The sequence below is a fragment of the Myotis lucifugus genome, unplaced genomic scaffold (genome assembly GCF_000147115.1).
Source record: "Myotis lucifugus unplaced genomic scaffold, Myoluc2.0 scaffold_173, whole genome shotgun sequence".
In the NCBI taxonomy this organism is placed as follows: Eukaryota; Metazoa; Chordata; class Mammalia; order Chiroptera; family Vespertilionidae; genus Myotis; species Myotis lucifugus.
The window spans coordinates 718,450-728,958 of record NW_005871221.1 but is presented as its reverse complement, the minus strand read 5'-3'; the positions used below and the strand labels follow the sequence as shown (position 1 = coordinate 728,958).

At 39.2% G+C, this 10,509-nt stretch overlaps 1 protein-coding gene across 18 annotated transcripts in view; it reads right to left on the bottom strand.

The window, feature by feature from the left end:
• The window catches only part of MAPKAP1 (mitogen-activated protein kinase associated protein 1), a 185,402-nt gene that overhangs the window by 150,568 nt on the left and 24,325 nt on the right, over positions 1-10,509 (bottom strand). For 17 of the 18 annotated variants that reach the window (XR_002831084.1, XM_023760115.1, XM_006096232.3 and 14 more), the window contains one exon: positions 8,998-9,146. The exons of the other annotated variant lie outside the window; for it this stretch is intronic. Coding sequence is in view for 14 of the 17 variants with exons in the window: in XM_023760115.1 (XP_023615883.1) it covers positions 8,998-9,146 (149 nt within the window). In the remaining 3 variants the exon portion in view is untranslated. The remainder of the gene's footprint in view (positions 1-8,997; positions 9,147-10,509) is intronic. 18 annotated transcript variants of the gene reach the window in all.

Here is a 10,509-nt window from a genome sequence, read left to right as displayed (position 1 = left end):
ATATTTACATGAATTTTGTTTGTAATCTAAAACAGTATCATAAAAAAATGTTTGTTTTAATGCTATACACTTAATAAGATAGAAAGGAAAAAAAAGGTTACCATGGATGCATGGATGAAATAAAAAACCTTAGCAAGTTATTGTTTTGATGCCGTAATTAGGAAGGGAAAATGAAAGTCAGCAAAACCACAGTTTTAGAAAAGTGGTTATTAGATTTTCTTCTTTCCACTGTGGAAAAAGTCCTTCCTGTTGAAGAAGGCAGTGAAATTTTATCACAGCTATTGCTATTCATAAATCTTATATCTATTTTAATTCAATCTGGCCCTAGCCTCTGAGTCGCTGCACCACAATTTGATTACTATAACCATACTTTTTAACTGCTGTCAGGAAAGACAGCGCCTTATATAAACATCTGCCAGAACACATGCCTGCGTTCTCCAGCACCAGCCTTAAATCACACCCTGGTGATGAATCCTTATCTGACACTAATACTTTTTAACTTCATACAGACAATTAAAATGAATTGTAGCTAAATGTACATATAACAAATCAATTTAATCTTTGGTTGTATAGTAGCATATTTTGCAAATTTCTTAAACTTACTTTCTTACATGTATCTCTGTCTAGGTGTTAAAACTTCAATTTAACAGAAAGGAGTGGAGATATTAATAAAACACAGCTCTTATGATACTGCCATGTAGTTGCAAGCCTCAAAGAGTAATGACATTTGAAATTTATCACTGCCATTAAAAAAAACTTCCACTTTTATGTGTGGAAAGTGCCATGCTGGGCTTCATTCTATTCTAAGAGTGACCAAAGTTGAGTCTCTGCCCTCTAGGAATTATTAATACAATAAAAATTCAGACAAACCTACCAGGATAACAAACTAGATGAACGTCATTGCTGCCTCCAAACTCCCACGGCCTTCTGTATAGATCTCTACTACAATACCTATCACATTTACGCTACAGTTAGTTGTTCATATTACTTGTTCAATCCGATACACCTGGAGTCATGGACCACCGTCATAGTTCCCAGCACAGGGCACAACCCTGACTGTCAAGTATAGTTCCTCCACTTGTTGGCTATTTGGCCACTCTTATCTTCAAATTCCTCCAGAGCAGTTAGTCCTGTCTTATTTATTAATGCCTAGTATAGAGCCAGTAAGTAATAAACATTTGAAATGAACCGGTACACTGTGGGAGCTTAGTAAATAATTTGTTGGATGGGTGGATGGATGGGTGGATGGACAGACCAATGAATCTACTCTATACACCATGAAGATCAGTGGAAAGAAAAAAAATCACTTGTGGTACATACAATATATTCTATTGTATAGCAACCCCCCCCCCCCCCAGCACAGGCCCAATCTCTTATTTCTTTTTTACATGTAAGAAAATTGAGGCTTACAAGAAGCAAACTCACCCAAAAGATATAATTGATAAGATCTAAACCAGTCTGTCAGAGCTCAAGTTCACTGGTAAAGAGAAAATTCTTTTGTTTTTAAATTCTGAAAATTTCCATTATTAAGTGTTTTGTTTTCTCCATAACAATAGCTGTAAATTCCTGAGCAAGTCACTTTCTCTTTCTGAGCCTCACTTGCATATCCATAAAATGGAGATAATACTCCCTACATCACAGTTTTGTTATGATCGATTAAGAGGAAGGTGCCAACATATATGTAGGAGATCAACTCTTAATCCCACCATCTCCAGTCCCCACCATACCTATAAGGATTGTGTCCTAGGTTTTCCCTAGGACCTGTGCTTTAAATTCATTTCAACCAGATTTAAACACTAATCAGGTAATTAATTAGCTAGGAAGAGGGTAGTACTACAAAGTAATCTCGTTGTAAGAAGAATATGCCCATGTTTTACCTCTTGGTCCTCTAACCTCCAAGAATTACAATCAATATATTTTCGTAAATGACATCTGACATCTGCCTCATTTAAAATTACTCTCTTGCCAGGCTGGAGTGGCTCAATTGGTTGAATGTCACCCAGTGCACCAAAGGGTTCTGGGTTCTGCTATCTATTCATATTCTCTCTCTCTCTCTCTCTCTCTCTCTCTCTCTCTCTCTCTCTCTCACACACACACACACACACACACACACACACACACACACACACACACACACGATTTGTCTCTTAATGGGCACCAAGGAGTACTCTTATGAAAAGGAAGGGGGTGGGGGAATGAGATTATTATGCAGCCAACTTCTCAGCCATTTGGGGGAGGGTGGGCACTGGCCAACTTGCTGGGTGCAGAGGAAAGAAGAAAGCTCTAAGTCCAGAAAGCCCTTAGGCTCAAAGCCACACCTCCACTCAGGCAGCAATAAGCAGAAGCTGCAGTCTAGAAACATAACTAGCACTAAAAGTCCAGGTCCCATTCCCATGATAATAGCAAATACAGTGGGGCCTTGACTTACGAGTATCCCGACTAACGAGTTTTTCGAGATACGAGCCGTCTCTCGGCCGATTTTTTGCTTTGAGTTGCGAGCTAAAATTCGGGTTACGAGCCAGCTTCAGATACCCCACCGCTAGTTGGCGCAGAGAACATCACAGTGAACGCCACAACATCAGCCCAGCATCACGTGTCTCACTCGTTCACTTTTTGATTTGACATACGAGTAATCTGAGTTATGAGCTCTGTCACGGAACGAATTAAACTCGTAAGTCAAGGCCCCACTGTATTCCAAATTTAGATTTTTCCTCAAAAGGCATTTTTTTTAACACGATTTCAATTTGCTGACCTTTTCTGTGTTTGCAATATTTCTCAGTGGCTTCATGTTTTTCTGCAACGTTTTAAGTGACTTTCTTTGAAGAGAACTACTTAATGCCAATAATTGTAGAAAACATTTGTTCATAATTATCCAGACATAGACTGGAACAATGCTGAAACAAGAGCAGCATGCAAAAATGTATTTAAGGACTATCATCCCAAAATGCTGCTAAAAGCTATTAACCAGTATGTGTTAATTGCCACAGCATTCATATTAATTTTCACTTCAGGCTCGACATTGTGGAATATTTCCCCTGATACATTTTAAACAAAGTTTAATTTAAGGAACTGCTTCTATCAACACTTATGAAAATTAACAGCCAAGCAATTAGCACTCATGAATTATCCCTTCCCCCATGCTCTCTGCAGCTTACCGGTTAAAACAGTTTCTAACAGAGAAATGGTTACTTTCTAACAAGTTAACATCATCCATGTCAGAGCTGTCTATAGGAACCAGAAGTGGTTCTGCCTTTTTTAAGCACTTGCCAAGGCAAACATTCTCCCTACATGTAGAGTAGAATTTAACTAAGTCAAATAAGAAGGATACTTAACATTTTAGTAAACTGTCAAGCAATTACTAATATGGAACTACCTTCTTACTTGATGTTTAAAAACATAGCCATTGCCAAAAGAAAAAAACACAAAAAAACACACAAAGGAAGTAATAATTTGTCTTTATCTTCCATTTAAAGTTAAAGGCCAAACCCCACTAGACTCCCTGGGCTTCCAACAGATAAACCACCTTCCTCCAGTTGCTACACATCTTGTTTCACGATGCTACTCTGAACTCCTGGTTTTAAGAGCTCATTTTCTCTGACTCCATCATGTCAACAATCTAATAGGAGAGACAGCATCACTGGCCCCACCGTTCACAGAGAAAGAGGCAGAAGTGGGATATTTGTTGAGTGCTTCCTATGGCTACATGTCTTGCTAAACAGGTCTTATCTCAATTAACCTTCATGAGGAAGATACACTGTCATCATCTCATTCCACATATGAAGACTGGAGCTTCCAGAGGTGAAGTAAGTAGCCTGAGATAACATCTAAGTGGAGGAGTCAGGATTCAAACCACAAAATAGGTCTGCTTATAAATTAAATTATACTGCTTCTCAATGTGCTAGGGGCTTTATCCTGTAGGATTATCCAATTTGATGATCTCATCAGCTTGTGAGGAAGGAACTCTATTTTTCATAGGTAAAGAAACTGAAGTTTGGAGAGGTGAAGAAAACTGAACCAAGATGACACAACTGGTAATCGGTACTATTTATTTGGTAGTAACTGTATTGACAAGACATGAGCAGTTGAACTTCTGATGATCTATCTATATATATAAAAGCCTAAGCGACCGAATGACCAGTCAACTGGTCGCTATGATGTGCACTGACCACCAGGGGACAGACGTTCAATGCACAGGATCGGGCTCCCTCCTGTCTGGATCGGGACTGCAGGGATCAGGCTGAAACCAGCTATCTGAAATCTCCCAAGGGGTCCCAGATTGCGAGAGGGCGCAGGCCAGGCCGAGGGACCCCATTGGTGCACGAATTCGTGCACTGGGCCTCTAGTTGATAATATTTGCAAACTCAGTTTAACTAAAACAGTGATGACTAACTAGCAAAAGCTTCTCAAGTGATAAGGCATAGAAAGGAAAGAGTTTGATGCTTAAAATATGACTTCATTTGAAACAAGTGGAGGGACACGGCAGAAATACACGTAGTTAGAGGCACTTAAATCAGTGCTGAGTATTTACTGCCTATTCATAGAGACCACTCCCTTAGCACCTTAAAGCAACTCCTTGTCATATCCAACAACATTTCCCACATACAGCGAAGTCAGGACAGGCACAAGAAGTTTTCTGACTGTCTCAACCTCTAAAACAGAGTTTCTGTTTCGTTAATGAACAAATAATTCAGAGGTCCTGTTTTCAACAAACCCGAAGAATTAGGGCAGATGGTTGAACCTCATTTTGCTTTATCCAACTAAGCCCTAAAACCAACTGCAATCTATCTTGGACTTTTTTCAAATGATCAGTAAATAGACTTATTTATAACCTATGAATCTAAAGGTAATACCACTAATTTGCCAAAGAAATAATATAAACACAATAAGCCTGATAAAAAACATTGCCAAAATTACAGCAAAGCACATGCCTAAAGACAGCCTTTTCCTCTCAATTGTATGCCTTCAAGAAATTAATCAACCACAATTTAAAAAATGAAATTAATCAGCTACAGAAACCAAAAACTATTTGAAAGTATTCGCTTTAATTGAGCACAACAGCTGAGAGATGCTTACCCTTAGAATCAATAACACCAACGATCCAGTTTGCACAAACCGTCAGAACTAGATGTGCTAGCTTAACCACAATGTAATAGTAAAGCCATATCAAAAGCAAAATCCTTTTTTCAAACCAAAAGCTAGCTTAATCTTAAGGAGGATTTCACAGCAGTTAGTCTCTTGAGGAAATACATAATTAAGTAGTTTTTTAGCATATTTAATTAGACCCCAAACTCTTCCCTGTCCTCTTCTCTCCCCAATTATGTACCATTTGCCCAAGAGACCTAAGCAACTCAGTTAATTATGTAAATAAGGCAAGCATTATTCCCAAGAAAAGCATTGTGAATAAATATAGGGGGAAAAACCTACATATTTTAGTGGCTTTAACAAACCTTTGAAAAATACATGGGAAAACCTTACATTTGAGGTAAAAAGCATGGTGTTCAATGACAAGACGGTGAATCATTTTAAAAGGACACTCATTTCACTTCTTAAATATGAGCTGAATAAAAATAAAATAATTTTAAGTTACAACAGCAACAAAAATTTAGTGCTGAACATCAAATGATTTATGGGAAGAATCAATCTGGAAATTATTAAAGTTGACTCTCACAGAAAAGGCTTTATTATCAAGGGGTTGACATGATCTTAACTCCAGAGGCAGCCATGGTGCTCTTGTAACTACTACAATCCCATTATTATGCAATCACAAAATGCTAATTTGATCATTTTGAGGTGTTATTTGAATAGTCATTTTAATTTCTAGGTTACAAAAAGGCTTGACTCAAGTATAATTCTCTATTAATCATTGAGATGTCATTGAATATCATATTGATGCATTTCACAAAGATAAAGAAAGACTAATTTAATATGTACAGTACAATATCCTTCAAATATTAGCCACTTTCATTACATATCTGCCAAATGCATCAATATTAAATAATAGATGAGAACAAGGGTTTAATTATATTTTAGCAATTGTAATATGTAGGGTAATAATAAAATAGCATCTCATCACAAGATAGACTTATATAAATCTTTCTTAATCAATGTGTAACGGTGACTGCCCCACATTCTTTGATCACAAAGAGACTTGATATGACAAAAGCATCCAGAGTCTTAAGTGTAAACACACATCTAGCAAAAATAATTCCTTTGTGACTGAAGAAATGGCTTCTGTACATTTTTAAAAAATTTCTCTTTGTTACTTCAGAAGTTAGATAAATACCAAGCAGAGATCACAACCTTCTGACAAATTCAAACCTAAATATTTATATAAAAGAATCGAATAGTATGATGATGATGACAATTCTAGAATATAATATTTTAAAAGATCTGTGCTATTCTGTTGGCATCAAAGCATTACCACATATTAATGATTCCAGCAATTACATTCTCAAACAATGAGGTGGTTTCAGGCAATGGAAGAAAATAAATTCCAACCATGTAACCTACCCCGGTAACTTCTCACATATCTAAATGAATCAACTTAGTATTTAAGAAAAAAAATCCTCTACCGCCCAACATGCCATTTTCCAGAGGCTGACATTCTTGTCCCCTAGGGGGACCCTTCCTTCTCTTTGTTGCATTCCACAAGAAGAAATAGGAGAAGGCAGTAGGGCAGGCTTAAAGAGAAGCTTTACATCAGTCAACACAATCTCTAATTTACTAAAAGTACTTTTATGAGCATATTATTATCTTTATGTTACCTATGCATTTTGTTTCCAGTTCTTGTTCTCCTTCCCCACCAACATCAATAACCTCACATGCTGATGGCCATATATGCTCACTTAAGCCTATGGAAACATGCTGCATTGTATGAGGTAAAAGTGTTTTGGGTTTTTGGGTTTTTGAATATATATTTTTATTGATTTCAAAAAGGGAGAGGGGGAGGGAGGGAGGGAGGGAGGAAGGGAGGGAGGGAGGGAGGGAGGGAGGGAAGAGAGAGAGAGAGAGAGAGAGAGAGAGAGAGAGAGAGAGATCAACGATGAGAGAGATTCATTGATCGGCTGCCTCCTGCATGCTCCACACTGGGGATCGAGCCTACTATCTGGGTATGTGCCTGACTGGGAATCAAAACGTGACCTCCTGGTTCAGAGGTCGATGCTCAGCTACTGCGCCATGCTGGCCGGGCAGGTAAAAGTGTTTTGCTCAAAGATGTCAACTGACAGAAGCCGCCCATCACCCAGAACTTGAATATGAAAAATGCAAACATAAGCAAAGAGCTGTATGTTTATTAATTGCAATGGTGTTGAAATAAGACAAATTGTACACAACCCCTCCAGGCAACAAGCTATCACTCAGCACCCCTACGCCACTGCCAGACAGCAAACATAATGGCAATAAATATAAAAATCAACTGCTACTGTCTTCTGAAAGAGGCCCAGCTCAGCACAGAATCACAGAATGGCAGGGAATGGAGCAGGGGGTTGGGGGTGCACATGAAACTATACTCCACCTAAAATAGTGGCCATTTTGCTAAAAAGAAAATAAACTAATGTTACAATTGTGAATTACTATAAGAAAAGTCCCCTGCACAGCAAGTGTCAAAAAAGATTCCCTACAATGAAATACTGACAAGCAAAGCAATGGCCCAGAATTCTGAAATGAAGCTCTAAGCTTAATAATTCCTGTAGTTATAATACAGCATCAGACAAGACAACGCTGCCTCCCAGAACCATTTTCAAGGCTTTCCCAACACAACTGGACCTTGATTAATCACAACCCAACTAACCCAAACCCTCAAGTACACTTAGGAGATAAAAAAAAGAAAACAAACAAACAAAACACAGATACATATCTCAGGACTGGTTTTGTTTTAATCCTTCTAAACATATTACTACGGAAACAACATTAAACCCAGTTCACACCTTTTTACATCCTCAAAAAATATGAGTGACATTCTATAATTATCTGAGTCATTTTTTAAACCCCAAATCTAATAATAACATAATAATACCAATAATTCCACTTGATTGAGGTTTTTACTTAGAGCAGTGATTTTCAACCTTTCCCATCTCATGGCATACATAAATTAATTACTAAAATTCTGCAGCACACCAAAAATATATTTTTTGCCAATTTTCAAAAAAATAGATATAATTTTGATTGACTTACAAAAATAGATATAATAATGATTGCCTACGCTTTTTGCTCCAAAGTGACTTTTTAAAAACCAGGTGCCTATGCCCAGCCAGTGTAGCTCATGAGTGTAGACACATGAACCAGGAGGTCCCAGTTCAATATCTGGTCAGGGCACATGCCCAGGTTGCAGGCTCGTTCCCCAGTGTGGGGCATGCAGGAGGCAGCCGATTGATGATTCTCTCTCATCGTTGATATTTCTCTCTCTCTCTCCCTCTCCCTTCCTCTCTCTGAAATCAATAAAAACATTTTAAAAAATAATCAGGTGTATACAAGAATTTCTGGTACCAAGAATTAACCAATCAGACCAACCTTATTATGCAATGTGACCAACAAGATGCAACTCTATCATATAACCTATAAATTTATGGTTCAAGATAGGCCTTTCACACCAGAAGGCTATTGTTGTGTTGGCTGTTGTCTTTTTGACAACCTAAGGGAAAAGAGGTCAGTGCCCCTGACTAAGTAGTCAGGTATTACATGTTTCAAAAATTCTTGCAACACACTGGTTGAAAATCACGGACTTGCCCTGGCCGGTTTTGCTCAGTGGATAGAGCGTCGGGCTGTGGACTTAAGGGTCCCAGGTTCGATTCTGGTCAAGGGCACATGCCCAGGTTGCGGACTCGATTCCCAGTGGGGGTGGGGAGGTGTACAGGAGGCAGCCAATCTATGATTCTCTCTCATCACTGATGTTTCTATCTCCCTCTCCCTCTTCCTTCCTCTCTGAAATAAATAAAAATATATTTTAAAAAAGAAAGAAAATCACGGACTTAAAAGACACAAAGTTTTATTTTTACTTACCTTGCCATCGAATTTGGAATACTCATTAAAGGGGTTATTCAGCTGCAGAGGACACTGCTCTAGGCGTACAGATAATATTGACTGCTTTCCAGAACTTGGAGGTTTCTCTTTGAGGGACTTTTTTTCAAACAGTGACTTTAACTCTTGGGCTGTGATACAAGAGGAAGATAGAAACATCTTTGTGATTACACACAGAAAGACAGCCAGTGCACCTTCCCTAAAAATTCTTTGGAACCTTAAGGAAGGAGGGTCCAGGGACATATTCAGGTCTAATGTGTGGGAAAAAAGCTTCATATACACTTCAATAAAAAACACACAGGTCAGGATTGTTAACACTTGGGAGTGCGGGTGAATTTCCCGCCAAAATATAAGATGGCTCTGTCTTTTGGTTTTGTTCCATCCACCAAAAGGGTGGATTACAAACAAATATTTGGTAATACGCAGTTACAATCGGCCCGAGTTTACACGTTTCCCGCACTCCACCGCAAATCTATATGAACCGAGTTAAAGACGGCTCCCGCGGAGTACGCGCAATTCACGCGAGCCGACTTAACTCGTTTCCCGCACTCCAAGTGCTAATTCAACTAGGGTTTAAGGACCGGGTTGGGTGTGGGGTGGGGTGGGAGGGATAGAGTCAGACAAACCAACAAAGCAGCCATTCTGTAAGAAGTGCATTCACAGCTAGAGGACCTAAGCTTTCGCCTGGCTTTGCCACTACCAGGTGTGTAATCTGGACAATTCACTAGACTTTTCTGGGCTTGTACAACTAGATAATTCTGAAGATCTCTCCTGACTCTAATATTCTGTGATTTTGGAATTATAGTTCCTCAAGGTCAAGGTCCACATCTTAATCCTCTCACACTCTCCAATGTCACCTACCACAAAAATCTGGAAGACAAAGCTGATGAGGAAAAGGAGAGAGTCCTATATAATAAAAGGCTAATATGCAAACTGACCGAATGGCGGAACGACGAGTCGCTATGACGCACACTGACACTCAACACAGGAGCTGCCCCCTGGTGGTCAGTGCACTCCCACAGGGGGAGCGCCACTCAGCCAGAAGCCAACTCATGGCTGGCAAGCCCAGCGGCGGGGAGTGGGTCTAAGCCGTTAGTCGGACATTCCCCAAGGACTCCTGGGCTGCCAGAGGGATTTCTGACTGCCAGCTCAGGCCTGATCCTTTGGGGAGTGGGCCCAAGCCGGCAGGTGGACATCCCCCGAAGGCTCCCAGACTGCAAGAGGGCACAGGCCAGGCTGAGGGACCCCCCCTACAAGTGCACGACTTTCGTGCACTGAGCCTCTAGTATTATAATAATAGTATGGAGGGTTCATTATGCCATTCTCTCTACTTTTGTATGTGTTTTAAATTTTCTATAATAAAAAGTTGTATTAAAGGAAATTTAAGCTAAAAATAAAAAAGTAGGTAACATATCATATTACTACTTGATCAAATCACTTTGCTGAGAGTAAAAATTAAATTTCTTACAAGATCTAGCATGATCAAGTTTCTTA